This window comes from Crocodylus porosus, unplaced genomic scaffold (genome assembly GCF_001723895.1).
Source record: "Crocodylus porosus isolate Cpor-Errol unplaced genomic scaffold, CroPor_comp1, whole genome shotgun sequence".
Taxonomy (NCBI): domain Eukaryota; kingdom Metazoa; phylum Chordata; order Crocodylia; family Crocodylidae; genus Crocodylus; species Crocodylus porosus.
The window spans coordinates 168065861-168092528 of NW_017728886.1; the positions used below are offsets into that span (position 1 = coordinate 168065861).

A 26668-nucleotide genomic window follows, 5' to 3' on the forward strand; every position below is an offset into this window, starting at 1 on the left:
AAAAAAAACATGAATACAAAATGACCATTCAAAACAGGACATTAGAGCCAATGTATAAACCACATCTACTACAGAGAAAAAATAAGGCTTTGCACCATGGCAAATTCTGTATAGATCTATACAATGCAACTAGGAAATGCATAGGAAATTACAAAACTAGCATGAGGGGTAAGGAGCACAACCATGAACCTCTGCTGTAGTTAAGAGCTGCATTAGCAGCGCTGCATATCTGCATAGTTGTAGGGAAAGAGGAATGAAGAAGCTGAGTCGTCAAAAGAAAAGTTAAATAAATAAAGCAGGAAACTAGAAAACATTTCACGTAAGATGCTCATAATTCTTTTTTTTTTGGCCCAAGACTGTTCAGCGACACACTTGAAGAGGCCCAATCTAATCTGTGAAATCAGAGGTAAGTGTCAAGGAAAGGGAATGCAGGGCGATAAAAGTTCAAGTATCACAGATATGTCTGTAGTACTGCATCAATCCCTGCTTAGAGTTGAATGTTACCCAGTATCCCCACTTGACATGAAGCCTAACACTTTAAGCTTACCAACATTAACCAACGAATCAAAGTTAGCAGGAGACATTAGAGTAGATAGTGAGGCTGATTGATGGTGTTGGTAGCTTCAAAAGAGAGCGAGAACCCAAAAGTAATTGTTTAAAGTAAAAGATATATTAGAGACAAAAACTGATAAGTCTGGCCACTAGCAAACTGCTATGGATTCCTGTCAGTTAGAAAAGATGGCTATATTCACTGCACTAGTCACTGCCCTCAGACAAAAGCACAGGAGCCTACAGACATCAGGCTCCTCACTCTGCTTTTAAAAGGAACCACTGGAGCTTGAAGTCCAAAAATCTCCAGCACAAACACCAACCAACTTCCTAATGAACTTGTTTACCCTGAGAAGGTTTAAACCTAAGGCAACTGGGTATCCACTTTGTCTTTATTCATTTCTCTACTCTAGATTTTTGGAAGCTGAATGGGAAAAAAGAGCACCTGGGGTGGATATTCATTAAGAGAAGTGCATTCATTATGATCAATGCAGTTGCTAATGGACTGTATAGTTTTTCTAAATTACTGTGCATGAACTTTAAAAACAGATTTCTTACGTTGGCAAGGTAATGAAGGAAGATTAATTTTTTAGTTATTCCAAGGAAGACATTAACATCATTAGTATATTGAACAAAAGTATCACTTACTGTTAAAGACAAAATTATTTGTCTTTACTTTGCTGTGTTGATTCATGCTTTTAAGAACCTTTCAATACATTGATCAAAGTTTCATTTTATTCATTTTAGATTCCTTAGGCTTTTCTGTTGCTGCCTTCCAAGTCACAGGAAAAATATATTAGGAGGTGGTTGTCTTTATGCAATTTAAATTAAGAAGCACAACCCAAGATGCCAAGCCTTCTCTACTAGGCTTTCAACATCATCAAGAATAGTAGCAATTCCTTCTAATAAATACCTCTTTTTTTACTTCACTCTTCAACTGAATCATGTACATTCAGTCAGCTACTTCTGATCTATAGATTAGAGTTAGTGCCCTTGTGAGTTATAGGCATCTCACTCCAAAGTTGGAAGTCAGAAACTGTGATTTTGCATATGCTGATAGTTTACATCTATGTTTGTGATTGTCTAAAATGTTTTCTGTACCCAAAGACCAATGAACTTTATAGTCTAAAACTGATCCTTATGTTCCATTAGAACATTTCAGATTTTATATCAAGATCAGCTTTCAAACTTTTGTGAATCACACATGTGCACTTATAAATGCTTTCATATCATTTGTTCACTGCATATCAAGAAACAGTGAATGACTACTAAACATGGTAGTCATTCACTGTTTCTTGATATGCAGAGTTGGGAAGGAGGCATCTTCCAAGCTCATGTTTCTTTTTTGGGCTTGAAAGATGCCTCCTTCCCAACTCTGTAATAGGCTTTAAAACAAAATTAAGAAGTCATAACAATTAAAGTTCAAAACACTTAATTGATAGGGATTTAGTTTGTACCTACTGAATATTCACAGCCCTGTTAGAGATACAGTAGCTGTCTTGCCACTGAGAACTACAATATTTAGTGTTTTGTGAAAGAACCCTTCCCCACCCCATGCAAAAAAAAAAAAAAAAAGTCTTCCTCACACAGCAGGTCTCCACAATTCAAAACATACTGCATTAGCACAGTCATCTTTCCAAAAGAGAAAAAGCACAGTAACGATGACAAAAGAAGCTGTTCCAGTACATTTGTTCTCTCATTTTTCAGTCTTCAGGGAAGAAAATTTAAAGGAGGTCCATGTGCTGCCTCCTTGATTGAGAACACAAGCTTGATCAGACAGAATGAGGACACCATGTACCAACATAATCAGCATCAGCTGGCCCACTTCATTGGTAAGGAAACCTCTAGGGATATGCAAAATTAATATAGAAATGAATATTTAAGAAGTACTAGAAAACATACATTAGCATTTGGAGTTTATCATCGTAACATGGTGATATAGAATGGTATAATCAAAATTACCTACTAAGATTTCCTATAAACCTCTGCCTATTTTTGTTAATGACAAGGAAAGTGATTTATTCAGGTTGAAGGGCAACTCAGTACAAAAACATATTTAGTACATAAGTCCATTAGATTTTAATAGAAAGTATCCATTTTACATATTAAAAAAATATATAGTATGGTTATTGATTTATTTCTGCCTAGTACTGGGCCAGAAGTAGAAACAGAATTTAGTGGTCCTTATTGAAAAGGAGAGGCCATATCCACCCTTTTACATTCTCTCCTTCAAGAGACCAAAGCTCTAAAGCTGAGGTTATTTAATATTAGGATGGATTTAATAAGATGGGTGGGAGATAAGGTGGGGGAAAAGAAGGAAATATTTGTAAACTCAGAAATTATGCCAAATTAAAGAAGGGTCAATCTAAAGTGTTATGTTAAACGCATCTGAAGTTTGAGAGACGTACCATCAAGATTGTCAGACTACAAGTGGCCTGACTTTAGTACTGGTCTTTTAGAAAGAGCCCTTGCAGTTATGTAGCTAGTAGTCAGGCTACAGGGGTGGCTGTGACACCCCCTGGTGGCCACACAACCCTTGCCCTCCCCTGGCTCTAGGGTATCCTCCCCTTCTCTCCTGCCATGCCTTAATATAAACTACTGAATGCTAAAAAGGGAGGCTGCCTATGGGTCCTAGATCCAGCCCCAAGTTCTTCTGATAGCCAGCCAGTTCCACGCAGACTCTGCTAGTCTCTGCCCAGCCTTGAGCTCAGTAGGACACCCATGCACCTGAGGATATTTGTAGCCTTAAGGGCTATTCATGACCTCTGACTTCCCTATAGTCATGCCTATGCCTTGCAGGTGTTACTGCATGATCACTCCCTTGTTGGGAGTGATCCCTTGTCTCAGCCTTCTCAGCCTCCAATCCTTTTCTCTGGTTGCAAGTCTCCAGCCCTGGCCTGTGGATTCAGGTCCAGCTCTCTTGACCACAGCCCTATCAGTCATTAGTATCCTTAGGCCCTTGGTCCCAGTCTCCACCCCTTTTGGGTTGCTCAGCCCCTGGCCCTGGTTCCTGTCCTTTTCAGACTGGGCCCCCTGGCCTAATCTAGCTTTTGCCCTTGCTAGGTTTCAGCTGCTTTCACCAAGCTTCAATCTTCTGACTAAGCCTGCCCTGGCAGGGCTCAAGGCAGCCTCATGCCCTCAGGCACTATTGGGACCTCCACCTTCCAACCCAAACCACTAGTCAAAACTCAAACCAGAAACATAAGCACACTTGCTCTAACTTTACCCCTCAGCCATATACCAAAAACTCCTACAGCCTTGGGCCTTAGGGCATTTTTACATGTGCTTATGACAGTGCCAGGTACTTATAATTAACCAGCTTTGCTAATTAAAAGCACCCAGTGCTGCATCAGGATCACGTGCATTAGCAGTGCAGCACTTTGTGCTGAGAAAGTGGTGGCAGTGCACTTTGAGCTAAAACACATTCGATATGTTGTAGTTCAAAGTGCACCGCCACCATTTTCTCAGCGTGAAGGCCTGCTATGCTGCCAATACACGTGACATGCAAGGCTGCCGGAGCACATCAATTTATATGCTCCAGCAAGACTCAGTTATGGTTTGAACATTGTTTTCTCTTCAAAAAGCCATAATTTCTTGATTTTGCGATTATGGAATGGGAAGTTTGGGGTGGGGGAGAAGCAAGAAGGATAGAAGTTCACTGCTTTTCACCTTGTTTCCTTTTTCTCCCCCGGCTCCCTTTGCATCTTAAGATACCCAACCACCCCCTGGAATAGCTGACTTGCATTTGTGGTAAAGCATTTATGGTTGAGTAAATCAGCCTTCAAAAAAAGGTGAAAAAATCTAGAGGTTCATCTTCAGGCCAAAAAACCTCTCTCAAGCAGCCACAGCAGGAACGACCTCCTATACCATTTTTATTTAGTGCAGCCAGGCTAGTGGCAAAAAACATACGTAACTAGGTATGACTATGTGGTACACACCCAGGCTTTAGCTCCTAGTTCAGGAGGTACTTCACAGCCTCAGCTACCCAAGAAATTCTTTCCTGGTTTAGTGATGCATATTGTATGCATGAAGTTTGTTCTTCAGGCTATATCACAAGGCACTAAGCATGTGCTAAGTACACTTACAACTCAAGCATCTGCGTGATCAAGCAGGATATTAAAAAACAAAACAACACACACCACACTCAGCACATGTTACTGTATCATATCAAGTTATACTTACTCCAGGCAGGAACATTTCCAGATAGTATTAAGTAACTGGAGTTAACATGGGACTACTCTACAGAGATGTGATCAATTGTGGTCCTAGTCCCAAGAGCACATGGGAGTCTGGAATTGGCTCTAGCAGGCCCTGGGTCTGAGAGTCCACACTAAAAATCTCCAACCAGCTCCAATCCCAGCATACTCTCTCCCAGGCTTGGTTCCCCATACTTCCCTTTGCCAGGGGCAGAGATGTGGCATAGGGGATCATAAGCATTGCCATGGCACCACTCAGAACAAATTCCAACTTTGGGTAATGCTTAGTATTATCCAAGTGACACACATGCTAGGCATCCCATGATCAGACCACCATGATGTTAAACTGAAGAGGGGAAAGTTCATACATGCTGGTTTCAGTGAATGTTAGTCTAGTCCAGAAGAGCATTAGGATTTCTCAGTTTAAAAACCGAAGAACCCAAACAAAACCAACCAACCCACCCCCAAAACAAAAAACTCCCCCAAACTAATTCTCTACTGAAATTTCTGTTTTGAATAGAAACTTAGATGATCAACATGTAATACCCAGATTGTGGCATCTTAATTGCTTTCAGGCATTTGCAAGAAAAAAGCTTTGGACTTTGGACAAGGCTTTTACTAGACTGAAATATGCCCCTCAAAGTTGGAACAAGCAGTAAAAAAAGTGCAACAGTTACTCAGAAATAAGAATAGGCTTAGGCAAGTCTTAAGAAGGAAAAAAAAAAAAACAGTTGTATGTACTGTATCAGCATCCAGGGGATTAAAGCTGGCTGCCCCATGGAGTGTTGGCTCCAAATTCCTCTCCACACAAGGTTGGAGAATATGAATAATTCAACTGTATGGACAATTCAAGTATAATTATATTTGTGTTGCAGGCCTAGGAAAGTATTGTGTACAGCAATGAAAGAAGCCTTACCTTGGCTAAAATAACCACTTTCTAGTTTCATGCACCCTCAAAGAAAAACTTCTCAGGGAAGGTAATACTCACTTTGAGAAGCCTACTTGCATGTCAAACTTCCAAACTGGTCATTAGCAAGCATGCTGTGACATACCATTAAATTACCCTTCTTCCTGTTCACTGTGGCAATAGGCAAATATAACCTGGCATTTGGGAAGTAAAATGCATGACTGCTTATAACCCACTCAGCCAGCAGATGGCAGTTGGATACCTTTGTTTCCCTACAGTACAATGTCAACAGCAAGCTACTGCTGCACTGTAGACAAGGTTCTCTAGGTTGTCTGCCCATGTCCTTAAACCAATGCAGTGACAACCTACACCCCTGCTGCACTGTAGAGCACCTGTGCAATTCAGACAGCTTGGATGCTGGTTTCCACAACAATAACCAGGCGGTGTCTTGGTTTAAAGCATAGCCTTCAGCATCCAAAAAGGTTCTGCAAGCAATTTATTCATTCTCCAATGAGAAATCTACGAAAGCCTTACAGGAAAAGACTAATTTTGGGTTGGTGCAGGGATAGGGAGAGTTCTACTTGGCTCATGGGTCTATAGTCTCCGTTTCTCACGTTCAAGACATAGACAAAGCCTGCTGTTCCCTCCTGAACTTTTGCTTATTTTGTTCACAGGACTCTCAGCTTAGTTTTGGCTAGTGTTCCAACACTCATCCACATTCAGGTTCCCAGTAACTGCTTACCCACCTACTTTTCCTCTAGAGTCTCTCTACTAGCACTCACCTTTATTACCAAAAGGTACTAGTATTATCTTGATGCCCTCTGCCTGTCTTCCCCCCACCCTGCAACCATGTCCTGTTACTTGGCTGTTTTTCTCCTTCCTCAGTTTACATAAGAAGTGGCAGCAGTGTAACTAATTGAGGGAATGAATTCATGAATTACAGCTTCTTTACATGTACTCTGGGGTGAGGGCGGGGGGGGGGAGGAGGAAGTAGTAAGTTAGAGCAGCTCAGTGAGCTGCTTGAATTAAAACACCTGCAGCATGTGTATTCAGCATCCTGTGCTTCAAAATGGCTGTGGGGGTGCTTTAACTAAAGCTAGTTCAACAAGCTTGAAAAAAAAAAAAATGCCCTTGCCACCATTTTGAAGTGCAGGGACACTGAACAAAACACACACAGCTGTTGGAACATACCAATTAGTCAATTAATCAAGTCTGTTCCCACACATGCCAATTAGCACACAGAGCAGATGTCCAGCCCCTGTATAGGTGCCCTTGGAGTTCAAAGTCAAGGGACAGCTGTAACATGGATGAATACAAAATTTAGCATACCTGCCTCCTAGTGTTGAGAAATGCAAAAGCATGTTTCCATCTCATACAGATTTTTCAGTGTTTCTACTCTGTAGACTTGAGAAGACAGCAGATTCAGAGCAGACAAAATGCTCTCAGGATAACCAGCTTAAGTCTTTGAGCCATTTTAGGCTAGGAATGGAAGTTAGACACAGGCAGGGAATGCAATAGGCTTTGCCCTTGGCTCACTGCATATTTGCTTAAAAACTTCCCCAACTCCTTGGTTGTTTCAGAAACACTCATACTTAGAAAGTGGGCTGTGTACATTCAGACAGTTTTACTTGCATAAAAAAAGAAGAGAGATGCATAAATAAAATAAAGCTACTATTGACAGGAAATTCAGAACCAGCCTACATTTGCCTTGCTACCTGTTAGCAGATGACACTTTCCCTGAAGGTGCTGGTGTAGTCATGTGTATATTGATGTAGGAGGTACACTGCACCATTTAATAATTTTGCACATAAGACAGCCCTGAAACAGATACCAAAGACAGTGTTAGGACAGCTCCATCACATGTAGAATGAAAGGGATAGCTTATCCCTGACCAGTACAAATGCCTTCTACTGCTCTGCCACCATGCAGTAGGGCTCAAACCAGCTCATGGACAGAAAGCCATTCAGCATTTTGGCCCTTATGTGGTGCTAGATATCAAAACCCATAGGCCAAAGCACAGGTACAGAACTAACTTAAAATAGGTAGGGTTCACTTGGGAAGAAACCAAACTTAAGTGCTAGAGCCACATCTAATTTTTATTTGTTCTTCATGTAAAGGCTGACAAAGGGAAAAAAAGTGCCAGTCACTGGTACACTGCATAAGAAGTATTGAGGTTGGTCTACAGGCAAGCAGTTTTGCTACAGCAAGCCAACTGTTCAGCCCCATCCTAGCCTGATGGTCCCCCATTACAGTTTGCAAGAATTCCAGTATACCCCTTGGAGCCTAGCATTAAAAAAAGTGCTGCCAGGACTTTCCCCACAGAAAGAGCATCTTATTCAGTTCAGCCACTGTAGGTCAGTATAGAACTCTCTAGCATGGCAGAGAACAAAACAACTATTCCTTTTGTTAATCTGGGAGCGAGGAAGGAAGAAAGAATGCACATGGCAAGCCACAGATTTGATTCAAAAAGGGGAGGAGCTGAAGAGATGCAGAACCACTTGTCAGGTGTTGAGATTCTTCTTCCTTCAGAGCTGGAGAAATGGAATGAGAGCAGCAGTTCGGTACTGAATGTTGCAGGGTTTCTGGAATGGAGGAGCCCAAAAGTTTCTTTCCCCCCTATGGAAAAAGGGAGTGTGTTGGCAAGAAGGGGAAGCCAGCTGTAGTATTTTGATAGTCTTTGCTTGCTCGCCTGTAGGATTTCCAGAACTGATATCCAAATTGCTCGTGCTAGTGAGAATGAAATCCTAATTCAGTTGTTCAGTTGAGAGACTTCATAAAGGTAAGCTCCAAGCAGCTTCACTCCCTGGATGTAATTGTACCTAAGGAAAAAAAAAAAAGAGAGCATTTTGCATTAGTGTAAGTGTCTGTTCTTATACAGAGACATTGTGGTGAGCCGGTATTTGGGACATCAGAGCATTCAATACTAGTCCCTTCCTGCCTTAGGAGCTGCCAAATCAGGTCTGAAAGATTTTTAGCAAATAGAAAGCCAAGAAAGTGCCTGAGCTGCAAGCAGGTATTGGTAGCTAGTATTTGGCCAAGCAAGGCACTGGATATTCATTACTGTATTAGGTGTCTTTCAACACAAAACCAAGAGCACCCAGGACCACAATGGTTTACTGGTCCCTTTCAGGACTGATTTTGAGACCTGCAGATGCCTCTACTCCCAATTACTGTGATGCATCCTCAAGTAGTGTCTTACCTGTTCAGTTTCTCATTCTGAGAATGGGCACCATCATCTGCAGAACCAACAGGCAGCAGCATTACATTCTTGCCTGTAGCCTCTTGGAAGGTCAGGGTGACGGGAATGCTTCCTCCCTCTCTTGTCAAGTCTGGCTCAACTCCAAAGACTTAAGAGGAAAAAACAAAATTGGTCATCTTGGGTTGTTGCAGCTTCCTGAGGAGACTTTATTATAACGCTTAGTCATCAAGTATCCCAAAGCACATTATGGAGCAGGATTTAACCTATGTCTGGCATGATATATGCCATTAATGACAATATTTGCTCTCTACCCCAAGACTTACACATATATTCTTCTCTAGACTTCAGCCACAAACAAAAGAACCAGAGCAGGTTATATTACTAATGTCTACTACTACTATTATTCACCCTTAGAATTTGAGCAAGGCACCAGAACACATTGCTTCCATGAACTGTAGGGGGAAGTTTCTGATCAGGTGAACAGGATTTTATTTGCACATCAGATGAAGTTCATGCAAGCACAGCTAGTAACAGCTTGCCAAGGGACTGCTTCCATTACAGTACCCCAGTCATTGCCAATAGAACCTTCCTCTTCCACCAGCATCCTGGATTTTTAGTCTGAGACCAGGATTGCCAGGTTGTAGTGGCCAAGCGATTCAGGCATCTTGTCATACAAATTCAAGTGCTAGTGCCAGAGGCTCCCCTCCCATGAAGCAACAGTAAATGGATACCCAGTTCTGCATAAAGTTTCACTAAGTGAGAGTCTAGACAAAGTCATGCTTTTACAAACCCATTAGACAATGGGTTTGTATAGGGGTGATACTGCCTCAGGAATGGGGTTGGATGAGGTCATTTCTGAAGGCCCCTTCCAGACCTACCTTTCTATGATAATTCTGCAGGCTAGGAAGTCAGAAAGCTGGATGCTACTATAGCCACATCACTTCCTTGTGTATTAATGGCCACAGAAGTTGCCTCTAATGAACTATACCAACTCAGTTGTTAGAGGTGGACTTTTGATTCTGACCAATCACAACCCAGCACAAAGTTCACTCACAGTCCAACTGCCTACTATTACACACTCCAGGTATGTTGACCTTGCTACTGCAACTGTAGCGATATGCCATAATAGCTTGGATTGTACTCAAGTGTCCCAAACCTCAATTCTCACTGACCTGTCTGCATGGCTCTTCTACCAGCCATGTAGTGGGGATGGTTGAAGTCTGACACCCAGGGTTTTCCACCATGGCCCATGTACACTTTGAACTTGTTTGGGCTTTGCTGCTCAGCAAATTTTTTGGTCAGGTAGTCCTCAACCTTTTTATTATGAACAAAAATGGAAGTTAGGCATCTATAAAATACCAAATTTAAAAGTTAGAGTTTCCATGAGTTATTACTGACTCTACTACTTATGTTCCAGAATAACAGCAATTAGTTGTACAGCCAAGCTGACACCACTAGCAAGATACTGTTGCTCCACCACTGCATGTGCACACATGTACGCAAACACTTTAAAAAAACAGGGGTAAAGGTCTCACTGTATGGGAAGTACAGAGCTCAGAGGGCAGTGCCAGAATGCTAGAAAGAGTAAAATCAATACCTACACAAATGCTGGCCAACCTGGACAGCAGTTTGAAGCAATTTACCCAACTTTTCAATTATGTTCACAATCGACCCAGCATAAGGCCCAAACATTTTCCATCAGCTTGCACAAGAAAACCCTGCCTTAACAAAATTCAAAGCAATGTAGTCTAGTGTTCAGAAGCTCTCATTACTTAGCTGTTCTATTTTTCTCATTAGGAACGATCATTTAGATGTCAGGCCCCAACTGATCTGCTGATGTTTTTCCATTTAAGATTTAATTTCTGCCACTCTTGTCAGAATCTGGTCTTTTATAGTAAATGAACTGCTAGGCAAAGCTCTACATATGCAAGGTTAAAGCCCCCCAACTCCCCCAGCAGTAAATAAAAGAGTTAGTGTAACTATTTGCTCTCCTGAATGAAAGGCAGCTTATTTTGTCCTACTTTTTTCCCCCAACACCACCACATTAAATCTTTAAAGAGGTAAAGAATATCTCTGCAAACTAATCCAAATGTAGGCATGTAAGAACAAGAGCCATATAGAAGAAAAACAGCAAGACAAACAAAACTACCATTCTTAGTGTTTGTGCAGACCAGAAGGGAAAGCATCTACAAATCAAGCCATTCCAACATACTTGCTTGCTGACAACTTCTGGAGTCATGTCTGGCACCAGTCTGATTGAGAATTTGCCAATCACTTTCCTTGGAATCACTGTTTTGGCTCCTGATGCTGAGAAGGCTCCTTCAATTCCATGGAGAGATAAGGATGGGTATCTCCACCTGTGCATTAGGATATGCTCCTGCAAAAAGCATTGGGAAGAAGAAATGGTTAATATTAGAGGGGAACTGGGGAATGACCATTGCCCACGGTGACTACAGTCCCCAGATTAAGTCCTCAAGAGAACAGCTATCCAAGGAAGCTGGGGCAACCTGAACTGTTCACAGGGAAGTCTGGTTTAAGAACTGGTGTGAACTATTTGAGATACCAGATTCTTCTGTCTTCTTCACTCCTCATTGTAGGACATTTCTAAGTCACTTCAGAAAAATCTAACTCTAATGAAATAAGGACACTCAACTGTTGGATAATGGCTCTTGTACAATTTACTTTTGGCAAGTGATCTTGTGTCTTAAAGCCAAGTAGGTATTCATCTTTAAAACCTATGTAACATGATTTTAGTCCGGCTAAAAGGTGGCATCATCCAAGCTTTAGGATATTTGCATAAAAAAAGAAAGGAGGATGCATTAACTGACACATGGCATCTCTATTAGGCCAATACATAACCTTAAATCTAGGATGAACAAATATCACAAGTGAAAAAAACAAACAAACAAACCACCTCACTAGGAAAAAAAAAGGAGGATGTTTAATCCATGGTAATATTGTTCAAACATTTAGGAGTACTGGACATAAGAAACCTGCACTGCTACTGCAGCAGACTACCCTACAGCAAGACGACACTTTCCTGGAAGGTTCGCTATAAAACTTATCCTGTAGGATAGCTACATAACTGTACAGAATTTCTAGTTCATCCCTTATGAAATAAGAAAGTAGCAGCAAGAACTCTTTATGTAAAAAAGTTAAGAATTAAGATGTTCTACCTATAGAAGAAAATAGATTTTAGTGGGTCCAAACAGCCAAATGTGACACTGTACTGTCTCTGGAAGAGTCCACCTAAAATAACTCTGCCCCAACAGAAAAAAACAGAAAAACAAAAAAAACCACCACATTAGAGTGGACAGGAAAGACAAAACTCTCATTACTTTTGAGTCATGCAGTAATTTCGTTGCTCCCACATCTTTTGCATATTCCTTCAAGTCAAAGTCAATCTTTTCATATAATTTTAGCTCCTCATCAGTAAGGGGCGCCACTGCATCATTAACGCCAGGGATAAGAATTTTCCCTTTCTTATCCAGAAGACAGCCTGCAAGGGAAAAGCCCAAAAGATTAGTGTCTAAAAGCTTAAGCATTGTTAAATCAAAGCATTTCCATGTTATTGTGAACAGACTTCTCCAGTTCTTCTCTTTAAACATTTCCTACGAGTAAGGGGAAAGAAGGGAAAAGAGGTAAGAACTGCTTCTCTTTACAGATCCAGGTTCAAGTCTGTATGATGCCTAGCTGCCCAAAGCTTTCACTACTTTCCAGTTGTGGTGTGCATGCTATGCCGGCCATTCAAGATCCATACAAGTCAGCCCTAGATGTGGAATCACTCATGTATGAACATGCCAGGTCAGCATGTTAATGAATAGTCTATACTTGAGGTCAAAGTAAGTTACTACCCAATCTTTCCTGTGCTGTATTTGAAGTAACGTCCCTCCATAGAGCTTCCTGTTATTTTATAAGCTGGTCTGCTGGGAAGCAGGCAGGTAATTACAACCCTAGAGTTCAGATTAAAAGGAAAAGCCCAAGACATTGGCCAACTAAAGAAACCTAAAGTTCACTCCATCCTGTAGTGCCTAGAGCTTTTCTCCTGCCATTTTTCTTAATGGATACTTCCCCTGCAAACCATAATTTAAGTGGTTAATACTTTAGTTTTAGGTAGCCAAATGGTACCAGAGTACATTAGGCACCAAAACCCCTCACAACATAACAAGTTGACCCATTAGTTACATGTCTTTATTGCAAGTTACATATGGAGGCAGAGTTAATTCACTTGCATTCCTCTTGGTTAAGGGTGGGCTGGCCTGTCTAACTTTAGCATGAAGGGGAAATATAGTCTTACCCATTAAAGCAATTAGATCAGTCATAGCCTCATGTACTGAGCCACCATAAACTCCAGAGTGAAGGTCTTTGTCACTGCATTCCACCTGCAAAACAGCTTATTTGGAGATCCAGAAATTGTTTTTGGCCTACCCCTTAATAGACATACTAGCTGTACCCACAATTATGGAGATTCTTTAAGGTTAGATAGTGGAAAGACTATGCTGCAAGCAATAATATTTTGAAGTCTGCAGCTATTTAAGATGCAATAGCAGCAAGAGGTCTTCCAAGACTAGGAACTTATTCCTGTAGGCATTGGAAGAAAAAAAAAATCGTACTGCAAAGGCCTTTTTGTTAGGAGATTTATGACCATATTGTTTGACTGATACAATTCGCATACAGAAGTAGTCAAACTTGATGAAAAAGGTCTGTGTCAGAACTCATGGCAGCATTACACATCACGAGGGGAAGTTTGTAAAGAAGGCTTTGTTGCCTATGAATGTTACCACCCAGAAGAGACTATGCAAGGGGAATACAGATACTGAACTTGATCAGTAACTCCCAGGAGAACAAGTTCAGAAAAGTGCATTATCTGGAACAGGAACTGTCAAGAATTAGAGCAGCCACAACTCTTCATAAAGCATAACATCCTATTTGCAAGCATCTTGGGTTAACAAGTGTGGGAATTTTACCTCTATGAAGAAGTAGCAGATGCCCCTTAGGCCATATGTGATGCAGGGTTTTTTCTTCCCGAGCCAATAGTTGTCAGAGATGCAAACATAGTCTACATCTTTGAAGAAAGTGTCACACTGAGCAAAGATCAATTCATCAAGGCCCTCAGAGCCAGATTCTTCCATGCCTTCTAGACAAAACTTGATGTTGACTGGAAATTCCTTTGGAGGAAGAGCCAAAAGTTAGACATGCATAGAAACAGTCAGTCATTCAGCTTTTATTCCATGCACTTGTTAATCATCCCTCATCTGAAAGGCATATAACAGGAGCTCATTTCAGACTAGGAACAGCTAAGTTGTTACTGGCTTTATGAAGGGCACTTGTTAGTAAATCTGCAAGCAAATGCAATGTCAATCCTGCACTCCACTGGCCCAAGTGTCACTATTCAAGTAATGAGCTTGTCCTAAGAGGTTGTGAAGCAATAAGACAGCTCTCTCTCTTGTCTGTAGAAAGGCACAAGATCTGACAAATCTATACCCTATAAGACTAGAGTTTCTCTCCTCTTTATGAACTATTATAGTCTATCAAATTGCCTTAAAGAAACAACAGGATGCAAACCACATTGCTTTGCCACTACCTCCCATTCACTGGGTCATAATACCTGGTTAGTAGATTAACAGCATATCCTCTAGTTACTTAAACCAATAGAGGAAATCTGTTTTATAATTACATTGGAAATAGAATAATAAGTGGAAGACTGAAAACCTACTACAGATTAATATAGTTCAGGCTTCTTGTTGAACATTTTGATCACATTCGCCCTTCAGTAAGTTAGGGCAGCATCAAAATTGACAGCCTGACCAGGTTTGGGAAAAAAAACAAAACAAAATAAAAAAACCAAAAAAACTTGCCACTTGAGCCCAAAAGAGGAAGGATGGGGTTTTTGTGATTTTCCCCCTTGCCACCTTCAAAAGGTAAAACAGACTGTTCTGTTTTTAAGGTCAAGAACACTCCTCACTTTTCAGCAGAGCTGGTTAAGGCTTAATTTTTTCCTGCAGTAGGTTGTGCCTGTTGTTTCTCTCATTATGTAGTTAGCTACTAAGAAATACAGGAAGATAACCACAAAACAGGCATCTGAAGTGCTTCCCCAGAATTAGCCCCTCCAACTATATGACCTACTTGCAAATAAGACAAGAACTGCACTACAACTACAGAGCAAGCAGGCTGGATTTTTACACACTATATTCAAGATTAATTGCAAGTCGATAACCTTTGTACTGCTTTATACCACACAGCTGAGTTGAGCACAATGCACTGCGGATACCTGTTTAGTTTGCTGATAAGCTTCCAAGGCATTCAACCAAGCAAGTACTGGACCTTTATCATCTGTTGCCCCTCGTCCATAGAGCTTTCCTGTAGCAACCACAATAAAGATACAGGGAGAGGTATTCAGTGATAGAAGACTTGCAAATACAAAAGCTTTATGTCACAGATGTTAAGGTCAGAAGGGACCTCAATAGATCAAGTCCGACCCCCTGCATAGACAGGAAAGAGTGCTGGGTTCAGATGACCCCAGCGGGATGCCTAGGGTAGGGGAGAGCATGACCTCCCTTGGGAGCCCATTCCAGACCTTGGCCACTAACTGAAGTTCCTCCTAATGTCCAGTCTAAATCTGCTCTGATAGCTTATGGCCATTATTTCTTGTGACCCCCAGGGGTGCCTTGGTGAGTAGAGCCTCACCAATTCCCTTCTGTGCCCCCATGATGAATTTGTAAGCAGCCACAAGGTCACCTCTCAACCCTGTCTTGCAGGCCAAGCCCTACAAGGAGAGACTAGGGCACATGGACCTCTTTAGCCTCTGCAAGCCCTTAACCATGAGTGGCCCTTCTCTGGACCCTCTCCAGGTTATCTACATCCCTCCTGAAGCATGGTGCCCAAAACTGGACGTAGTACTCCAACTATGGTCTGACTAGCGCCAGATACAGGGGAAGTATCACCTCCTTGGTTCTGTTTATCATGCATCTGCTGATGCATAACTAAGTGGGCAACTTGGGTGGTACATGATAGACAAGGAAGCGACAGGCAGCAGATGCAAACAAGACAGATGAGAGAGCAGATGGGGCAGGGGAAAGGGATCAGGCTGGCACTTTGGGAAGGCAATAGACATGCCACAAGACAAGAGTTTGGCCCCTCAGTTCTACAGGCTGTTAGAGGTTATGCTTCTATAACAGTTGCCAGTAATTAATCTGTAGAAAACTTTAACAAAAATCAAACCTTTAGAATAGCCAGCTTTTCTTCCTCAATCCAAGTAACGTTAACAGATGGGCACCTCCAAGTATTCTGCACCCACTCCAAGGATTCAAGGAGAAGTGACAGTTTCTTGCCTACCACACTTAAGAATCCTTCATGTCTTGAGAGACTGAATAGACTGGCTACATGAGCTAGTAAAATGGTGTCAAAGGGCACTTATACATGTGATGTGGGAGTGGGGGGGGGGCAGGGAAGGCCCTTTAAATTAGAGCAGCTCCAATTTAAAGGAGTGCCTGGAGTATCTCATGCATCAGCAGCCCCACACTTCAAAATGGGGGTTGAACAAGCTTTACATAAAGCACCCCACCACCATTATAAAGCACACAGATGCCACCAATATACAAGACACAGCAGGCCGATGGAGCATGGCAATTGCACCCAATTGCCTGCTCAGCTGCCTCCCTGCTTGTTAACAGGCACCCAAAGTTGCTTGATACTCAAACAACCCCCTCTAGGCCAGACATCAGCTGAGATTCACTGGAATGCAGCAGAGCTTTTGCTGTGCCCCATACACATTTAGCACTGCTCACACAAACACTGCAGCAGCAGTCACTGTATGGCAGAATCAGACTGGAAGTACAAACAACTCCTAGAGCAGCAGTTTTGCCACCCTGTGTGTAGCTCAAGTAGGACAAGGACAAGGCCTGGCTTTTCTTACAAGAACTTAGTTAATCTTTATCGCATTCATAAAAATCAAAGTTACTCCAACACTAGAAGCCGATGGGTCACAATGGGTCACTGATAAGTCTGTTTGCTAGCAGCTGATTTCTGTGGTGTAAAAATGTCAAAGCTATGCGTCTGCCCTTACAACAGATCTTAGTCATCCAACCTTTGACTTTCAAGATCACCAGCTTTGCCTGTTGAGTGCTGAAGCAGGGAAATGCGGCTGTCTATGGGATAGGCTTTCAAGAAGGAGTCCTTTCAGTATTCTCTATTATTAGCCATTTATGCTGTGGTAACAGGAGCTGTTGTATGAGCTCACCTAGGGCAGGGTTCCCCTACTCCCTTCTTCTCCGTGTTGATCCCCATTTTGTGGGAAACAGAGGGAATTACTCCAAATACAAGATGTCTCCCATATCCTTCAGTAATCTTTGCAGTGGCTTGACCTAGCTAAAGCCACCAGGCACTCCAGTGACCAGTGATCTGAGCTATAAGCCATAGGACTAGCCTAGCTCCCCCACCCCCCCACTTAAGTTTTTTTGGCCCTCATACTTGTTGCAAACCCCAGGATTGCTTGCAAAGGTGATGCAAAAAAAAAAAAAAAAAAAAGTCACCACCACCCCTGCTGCAAACTACAAGCTTTAATCATGACAGAATATTCAGTTCCAGCACATTTGATGGGCACAGTTGCCATGAAAACCAATATCCAATTCTAACATACCCATATCGCTGTAGCTATGAGGAAGAGTGCGAGAGCACAGCTTGGCTGACAGATGGAGAAAAGAAGTTTAGTCTGAAGAGAACCACTTTGTCTTCCTCCTCACTTTAAAAAGCTCAGCTCCCCAGAGGACAAATGTTAAGCTCTTCCATTCATTACAAACACTTTCCCACCTCCTCCACATAGTACAGTTTAAGGAGGTCATCCAAGTTATAAAACCTTGGGGCCAAGGGTTAGATTTGTTTTAAAGCGTATCACTCCTACCATCTCTTTCTTCCAAAGTGAAGGGCTCACTGTCCCATCCATCCTCTAGGGCAGCAGGTTGTACATCCAGGTGCCCATAGACACAGACAGTTTTCTTCTTTGGATCAGAGCCTAGTCTGCCAAGAATAATTGGAGGCAGAGGAATCTCTGAACCATCAGGCAGCTAGAAATGAAGGAGTAGGCAGGTTTCAGTGATAAGCCATAAGATGGCCATTCAGCTGCAAGAAAGTTCAATGCTCTGAAAGCATTGAATAATTATCTTATGGGATAATTCTAGTCCTACACTTCAGCTTTTGCAGATAAAAGTTAAGCGAGAAAAAGAACAAAATGCTTTAAGTAAGAGTTGATTGGTGCTACCCTTCAAGTTTACAGCCCAAATATTGCTATAAATTTGGGTATAAGACACTATGGCTCCAAGACCGTTACATGCACCAATCACTAAGAGGACTCCATTTCAACTATAGCAACTTGTGTCTTGATTTAGGTGCACTGTACTTCTAATTGCAGCCATAGGGTACTTTTTGTTCTCAAAGTGTTGCATCAAATTTTCAAAACAGTTCCTGGGATCACCCTCCAAGTAATTCCCCCTACAGCGCCTCTTCCAACCCCCAGGGAATTTAAAGGTTGTTACAGAACAACCACAGGGCCACAGCTCCCGCTAGGATTGTTACAACTAGAATAAGTGTTCATGACACCTTCAAACCATGGTAAGTCAGTGCTGAAATTCAGTGTTAGAGCCATGCAACCAACAGTTACTATGCCACATTAAAGAGCTGGTCTTATCTAAAGACTGCCACTTAAAAGCCTTTGTATCTGGACTTTGGCAGTGAGTACAAAATATAGCAAGCCAGAGTTCAGTTTGTTAGATGGAGAGATCATTTGATGTCCTTCAGGGAACAGATCAATTAGTTGCCTTACATCACTTCAGCATTCATTGCTGACACCAACATCCTTAAGATCTGATCAGGAATCCACACTAGACCTTGGAAGCTATTCAGCTGTTTTGGAACTTTATACAGCACCAGACTTACTGGGGAGAGCCCAACTCACTATGGAGATGCACCAGAAGTATAGTTAAAAAGGTTTCAATTTGGATAGTCCCTCACTCTTACTCAGCATTACTTAGCTTATGATTCAATCACCTTATTAGAGAGTACAAGGTTTAACAAAGCCCTAGAAGATTAAAGCCCTGAATTAATCTCTAGATAAAAGATAGAGCAAGGATCATTCTTTAAGATTATCTAGGAGGAAAGAGTCCTTGATAAGAGACCAGGCATAACCAGGACTGCTGCTGGGATCCATGCAATGCTAGAAACCTAAGCCTATTTCAGTTATAGGACATTTGGGCTGTGCAAGTACCTATTATATATTTACCTTTTTACCAAATGACAACTTTCTGCTTTACAAATAAAGTATTTTTCTGTTAACTGATGTTTAGTGTCAAGGTATATAAGAACTATCCTCGAGGGTTTGCTTCTAGTCAAGCTTCTCATTACACCAATTTTGCATCAGGACCCTTCTCAGATCCTTTCATGCTTATTTCTATAAGGCTTCAAAATGAAGTCCCTACTCCTGGAGCACTTAAAGCTGTCATGCAGAGGCTGTAGAGTCCAACATTTAGATGCCAGTTCTGAAACCCAGAGGATTAGTTCCTAGCAGGAAAGCATTGATAAGTTGCAACTTCCTTTCCCTAGGGCTCCAACCAAGCCACACAGATTTAAGACTCTACTCTGACAGAATCATTTTCTAGTTTACATAGTAGCATCACATTGCAGAACTTCATACCTTTTGGGTCCCAATATCCATCAGTTCAGCAGTGCCACCCAACCGCTTAATATCCTTGGCAGCAGTTTCCATCATTCGCCTGATTTCACCCCTCTTCTCCGGCCATGCTGACACACTCTGGATTGCCACCCACTCGGCCAGACGCTGTTTGGTGATAACAAAAGGTTAAGACTTTACCCGAATAACAGTATTATTCCATACCATCCAGTGAAAGGTATTTTAGGAATATACGACTTGAGACCTAATACCTGACTTTTGTACCTCAACTGTAAGATTTGATTACAAGTCTGTGGTTTGGGCTCTGTTTGAAGCAAAAAAAGAATAAAAAAAGTGGGGGAAGAGTTATTTAATATAGCTGTTATAATTACCATGTTTAGTATTCACTCAATTCCAAGAGGAGATCTTTCCCCCTCGATATAGCTGGGGGGGAGCCTGGTTTTAAAATCATATGACAAAAGCAGCACTTGCAGTCAGAAAAGGCTGCATGAACCCACACAGCAAGGTATGCAGTAGTCTGGAGGCATGCAGTGACATGGTGGGGGAAGGGGGGAGAAACAGACATGAAGGGGGCAAGGGGCTAGCCACCTGCCCCTACCTCTCCTTGCCTCCCCTACTGCAGCAGTGGAAGGTAGAGGAGGGGGGAAATGAATTGAAGACTACAAAACTTTCAATAACTAAATTCTATACATAGAAAGTTATAACAAAACCTCATACAATTTTTTCTATGCAAAGAATTTATTTCTTGGCAGGCAGGAGGATTATCTTAAATTCAGAGTAGTCCTGGATTCATGTAAATATGGTAGGAAGATTCTCCTTTATAGGTGCCTGTAGCAGGGCACCAGGGTGCCTGCTACTAGATAATGGTGTGTAGCAGGGCACTAAGGAGCCTGCTACTAGATAATGGTGATATAGGCCTAGCTGCCACTCAACAGGGCAGCACAGCTGTGAGTTGCCAAAGCAACTAATTGGGTCAGTTGACTGCCAGGGGGCAGGGCCTGGCCTTTATAAACAGCGAAGGCCGGGGCCAGAGTCAGTTCCCCTGCTGGCAGCCTAAGGAGTAAGAGCTCTGCTAGAGCGAGCAGGGCAGTGTTGTGCACCAGTGTGCAGATACAGGGTGGAGAGGACCCCGACAGGGATGAGACAAGGATAGCCAGGTTGGCCTAAGATTTGTGTTATGGCCTAGGGGCTGTGTGCTTCTGTTTTGGTTAGTTGTTGTGATTATTACACCGGAGGACTGGGCGAGGCTGTAGGGGTGGAGGAGGCCTCATTAGGAGCTCCCCAGTAAGGTGGGGGTATTCTTAGTGCCACAGGGTGCTGTTTTGGGGTGTCCCAACCCCAGCCCAATGCAGGCAGCTTCAGGAAGAGCTCAGTGTTGTGCATAGGCAGAAGCCCCAGTGGGGCATAGGCCCAAAGAGGCGGGTCTGGGGGCCAGGTAAGGCTAAGGCTGCCTGAGCCCCAATCCAGGGAAGTCCGAGTCAGGCATAGAGGCCCCCAGTGCGGGCGGAGAGCGCGAGCAAGGGCCCCCAGTGCGGGTGGAGAGCGTGCATATATTGGAGCAGGCCCTGGGAGAGGGTGCGTATATTGGACATTGAGCAGGCCCAGTGGGGCACTGCCTGTGAAGGGGAAGACCCGGAAGGGGGCAAGCCCAGTGGAAGGCCCCGGAGAGAAGGGTGAGTCTACTAGGAAGCCCGAAGAGAGAGCGGGCTACTTGGAACAGTCCCAGAGACAGGCTGGCAAAGGCCGGCACAGGGAGTAGACCCGGGATCGTGGTATAGCAAGACCAGCCCCATGCCAAGGGGGGCAAGAAGGCAGCCTCCCATTGACATTATAAGATCAAAGACGTGGCAGGCGAGACAGAAGGTGCGTTCAGGACCCAGACTTGGCACAGTAGGCAAGGGCGCTAGGGGAGGTCACAGCGCCCCTAGGTTGTCCTGCCACAGTGCCCCATTTATACAGCGTAGCAAAAGAATGGTCCATCTGGTCAGCATTAAAGGCTTGAACATGCTATAGTTTGCCCAAGCAACTTGGCTTTGTTTTGGTTCCTGGCACCAACTGTTTCGTGCAATATTTTCTCCAAAAAGAGATATCAGCTTGAGAGCCCTTCCCATAAGGACTCTAAAGAATATCATCTTTGGCCCCATGTGCTCTTAACAAGTAATGAGTACCATACAAAGAGCAGTGAAGTTTGAATATTTTTTTTTTTGGCAGTCCAGTCCCTCAAAACTTCCAATAAACCCCACTAACATAGAAAGCATATCAAGTTGTAGGGATCAGCAGAATGCACATTTTAAACTTTATGGCTGGATAGTTTGTAACAAAAGGTCAAACCTCCCAAGGAAGAGTTGATGTTGCAGAAGTGCTTTGGTTTTTCTCTCCATGGGGGTGAGACATGCAGTCAGCAGTCTACAATCCAGGAGCTGCTAAAGTCTAGCCCTGACTCACACGAATTCCCTCTAGGCCTTAGTTACATCACTGCAACTATACCTCCCCCCTTATCATTCCTCATCTCTTGCCTCACTAGTCTACTGGGAAGGCTACTTGCGATTTGAGAAGTGTTCTAAAGACTATGGATTAAAACCCATATTTGCTCACTTATTCTCTAGAATATTTGGTATTATAGTGAGGCAACAACCAATTACACTTAATATTGCCAATTGTAGTCTCTCACCCACAAGTTACTCAAGTTCTTGAGAAAGCAGGAAAACCAGGAATCAACATATTAATCATTATAAATTTATATAGGTGTGGTTGGCAGCACCACCTTACACACTCTTAATGAAAGGAAGTAGACAGGGGATTACCAGGAAGGTCCACTCATGGATTAGCAATTGCCTTAAGGACAGAAAATGAGTATGAACAGCCAGTTTTCAGGACAGAAAGAGTAAGAAGCAGGGTTCCACAGGAATTGGTGCTGGGACCAGTAGTGTTTAACATATTCATAAGTGATATTGAACAGGGGGTGAGTACCAAGGTGGCCAAATTTACCTTTTTGAATAATTCAGCATCAAAGACCAAGGCAGAGTGAGGAATTACAGAAGGATCTGGCATTAGTGAAAGAATGGGCAACTAAAGGGCAAACTAAATTCAGTGTAAATAAGTGGGAAGTGACCCACAGGGGCAAAAGTAACTCAAACTACACCTGTACTATGATGGGCTCTATGTTGGCTGTTACCACACAGGAAAGATCTGGGAGTCATTGTAGACAGTTCGCTAAAAATACCATCAGCTCAGTGCTCAGCAACTATCATGAAGGCAAACAATGTTAAGAATCATTAAGAAAGGAATTGCAAATACAAAGGGGCATAATGATACTTTTTTTAAATCCATGATGCATCTGCACTCAACTACTGTACCCAAAGCTCAACAAGTATATAGAAAGAAAGCTGGAGAAGGTACAGGGAAGGGAAATAAGGATGATTAGTGGTATGAAGGGGCTTGTATACAACGACAGAATACAGAGGCCAGGCCCATTTATTTTAAATAGTAAATGAGGAAGAGAAAACCCGGGGGGGGGCAGGGTGTCACAAGACAAAGCTAGTAGGTAGTAAGTTTAAAACTAACAAAAGGAATTACTTTTCCACACTGTGTAAAGCATGGTACTCATTGCCACAAGATGTTGTGTAAACTGATAGTTCAGCCAAATTCAAGAAGGGACTGGACAGATTCTTGGAGAAAAAGAAGAGCCCTAGGCACATCCTGCTTGTTCTCCCTTTCAACATCCACTTGCTGGCAGTGGCATGGTTTCCTGGCTGAGATGGACTCAGTAAGCAGCAATTCTTATGTTCTTGCAACTAAGTGTCAGTCCAACAAATAGATTTCCCTTTAGGATAAAGTTCTCTGCAAATTATTAGAACTACTTACCTGAACATAGAGATCCTGATGCTCATCAATGTACCTGAAGAGGGTTTCAAAGCCAGACATTTTCCAGTCAGAGTGATGCTATTTAAAGTTCTAGAAGGAAGGAGGAAAAAAAAGTATTTGCCCAGAGCCTAATAAAATATGGACACAATGCTAAAGTAATTCAAAGGATTAAGGCAATACAGTTCCATCCTTCTCAAACTGCAACACTGCAAATTTAGTTGCATTATGGGTGTTTGAGAGCATGAGACATCTCATGGTTGAAATAGGAGATCATGTGACAGCATGAAGTGCTGATGAAGGGAAGCACAGCTAGCTAAATGTTTAAGTCCTGCTGATGCAGTAGCACATGATATGCATTTTTCAGCATGAACTTTGGAATCTGCTCAAATGCAGTTTTTCACACCCAAGAGTTAGTTTTACCAGCACCTTCATCTATCCTGCTTTTCTTTACATAGTTTGGGACTCTTCTGAACCTGGATTATTCTTTCAAAGATTCCCTTCCATTATTCTGCACCAAATTCTTTCCCAAAATTTAATATTAAAAAAAAAAAAAGCAGCAAGCTAGAAAGTAGATTTAAAAAACACAGTTAAGGCTGCAATATGTTAAATGACATTAAGATTATTACGAGTTAATTCACAAACTGCTGAAGAATGGTAGCGCCCCTGAAGTATTCAGCTCACAAAAGTTATCCTCACAAATTAAATTGACAGTCACCAGACGTTTATTTCATCAAAGTTTTGGCTTTAGCATGCTGCTCAACCTCCAAGAACAGCTTGAAACAGGAGTGATGCCATGTTTCAGTCCTGTTTTATGCCTGATCAAGGATCAAGACAGGACAGTTAAGAAAAAGCTGGATCTTTTACTATCGCATAGCTGAATTCATCCCCCCACCCCACAAATCACAAGAACGACACCTAGAAGAAGAGTGGTGTCAGTGCAGTACAGCTGAACACTAAATCACAAAAGAGGTAGTTTCCAAAGTAACACTAATGCTTAATTTAAAAAAAAAACAAAAAAAACCAAAACCTAAAAACCCCACAGAGTACTGGTATTAATAGAAAGCTGCTACATGTAGTTGGTCTATCACAGTTGTTGTGAATGGTATTAGAGTGACTAAAATTAATTCCCAAGAGTACACTTACTAATTTTTTGACTCAATATTACATAAGCGATCATTTTGGAAGGAACTCAACTCCTTTCCATACTTCTAAAAGAGGATGCACTACATATAACATAATATGTCTAGGATACAAGTGCTAGAATTAGCATGTTGGAGGGGCATTATTCTTGCCTTGATTAAAGATGGCTAAAGTTTCACATGCACAGCAGCTTCTTTTGGTGGAAGGCAGTCTACCAATATTAGCCTCTCAGGTTTGTGAGAAAGTTTGACACTTCCACAAATCACTTTTTATCTTATAGATTAAGAAGGGACATGATAGCTATAGGAGGAGAAGTCTGGTCCTTTTCAGAACCTCAAGCAACAGCTTGCCAAGTAACAAGATGAAGCAGCAGCTTGGCCTATTCAGTGCTCAGTCACAAGACAAGCTGCTCTTATGCCTCTAGTTCAGCGGTCTCCAACCTTTAAGTTGGAGATCACCTTTGGCTTTAAAAGCATCCCAAGATCTACTGTGTGCTACCACCCCCCCCTCCCCACCCAGCAGGTAAGTCTGTGGGAAGTTGGGGGGTGGGGAGGGAGGGCAGATAGAGAGGAACAAATCATTTAGGGGCACACCTCCCCAGCAGGTAAGTCCCACCCACTCAACTTACCCCAGCCAGGGCCCCACTCAACTTACCCCTGCTCCTGCCTCTGCAGCACTGCCTCTCACCACAGGGGCCTCAATCTACCCCCCACCCCTTCCCTCCACCACAAGCTGATCTGCTGGGCTGCACGCAGGCAGGCACACAGCCCCCCACCCCAGTCTCAGACTGACTACAAGAAGGCCCAAGATCTACCAGTGGTTTGTGATCCACTGGTTGGTGACCATTGCTCTAGTTGCTTCAGCTTTGGGCAGTGGTTCTCAACCCTTTCAGGCGTGAAGCACCCTCTTGACAGACTGGAGGCCCCCCTGAGAAGACACCAGCTCTTAACTTTCACTTGTTTTCTTGCTACAAAATTAAATAAGTTAATTAATTAAGAAAAAATACCAGGGCAATTCTTAAGTTCTTTGCAATGGAAGAAGCCCATTGCACATCAAAAGGTTTGCCATGCTCTGGACTCCTAGCTGCTGTCTGGGTTTGCCTTGGAAACCATGTTTGTACACCCAGCAGGGTTAGCACCATGCAGCACCCCCAAAAGGCCCCAGAGACACTAATGGCTACCCTGGCACCCAGCCATGGGCCCTTCCCCTCTGGAAGGTTCTTGGGGCAGCACAGAAAAGAAACCAACTCATCCAGTTGTTGCACAACCAACAGCACTTGTTACTTGCCGGGTTTCTGCAGCAACAAGGCAGGAAAGGCTCTTCCACAGACCAGTCAGAACCAGAGTGCCGAGCTGCAAGCAGGCCCAAGCCAACTGGGGGAGGGAAGACAAACCCACTCCCTAGATGACCCTCAACAGGGCAAATGCTGCCTGGGGCAGGAGCTAAAGGAGGAGGCCAGCAACACCCAAGCCGGTAAAACCAGGATCAAGGCAGCACATTGGTGCAGAGGGGACCCCAGCCCTCCCAACCCAGGCCCCCTTCCCCAAGGGATGCCCGGCCTACAAGCACCGGAGGGATGCGGCCAGGGCACATCCCTCTCTCCACCCACCCTAAGGACTGGTGGAACCGGCGGCTCAGCGGGGGGGAAGCCGCCCCTCCCCAGGCCCCACTTCGGGGCGAAGAAAGCCGGGGGAGCCGCGTCCGCGCCGCCGCACTCACCTGCCCCCTGAAAGCAGCGACAGCTAGTAGAACGCGGCGAGCAGCTGGAGTTTAAATCCCACCCTGTGGCCCCGCCCCTTTGGAACGCTGCGGACGAGCCAATCCGCGCCCCGCCCCACCGCTTGCCGGGCATTGGGCAGGAAGCAGGAAGTCGCCGTAGCCGGCGCCTTAGGGAAGGGGGCGTGGCTTAGCGGCGGGGCGGGGCGGGGAGGTGGGATTCGATTGGCGCGACTCTGAGAACAGGACGTGGCGGTGGAAGGCTGCGCTCTAGTGACGCCGTTGGTGGCGGCGGGCGGGGTTGCCGAGGGGGAGAAAAGCACAAGGGAGCAGCGGAGGAATCCCGAGGAGTTGGGAACTAGCCTTGGGTCCTGCTGCTGGGTCAGACGTTAGACCTGGCACGTCTACACAGTCAC

General features: G+C 43.3%; 1 protein-coding gene across 2 annotated transcripts; it reads right to left on the bottom strand.

Moving 5' to 3' along the window:
* Window positions 1-8064: 8064 nt before the first annotated feature.
* CNDP2 (CNDP dipeptidase 2 (metallopeptidase M20 family)) lies at window positions 8065-23516 on the bottom strand. Of its 2 annotated transcripts, XM_019545022.1 has the most exons (11): window positions 23397-23516; window positions 19536-19679; window positions 17751-17913; window positions 15123-15211; window positions 13819-14019; window positions 13149-13233; window positions 12190-12350; window positions 11064-11228; window positions 10024-10165; window positions 8852-8999; window positions 8065-8471 (listed from the first exon to the last, which is right to left on the bottom strand). In XM_019545022.1, the coding sequence occupies exons 1-11, from the start codon at window positions 23454-23456 to the stop codon at window positions 8402-8404; spliced, it is 1428 nt and encodes a 475-aa protein (XP_019400567.1). In that variant the 5' UTR covers window positions 23457-23516; the 3' UTR covers window positions 8065-8401. The 2 variants fall into 2 exon arrangements, with proteins under 2 accessions (XP_019400567.1, XP_019400575.1); XM_019545030.1 differs by lacking the exon at window positions 19536-19679.
* Window positions 23517-26668: the final 3152 nt, after the last annotated feature.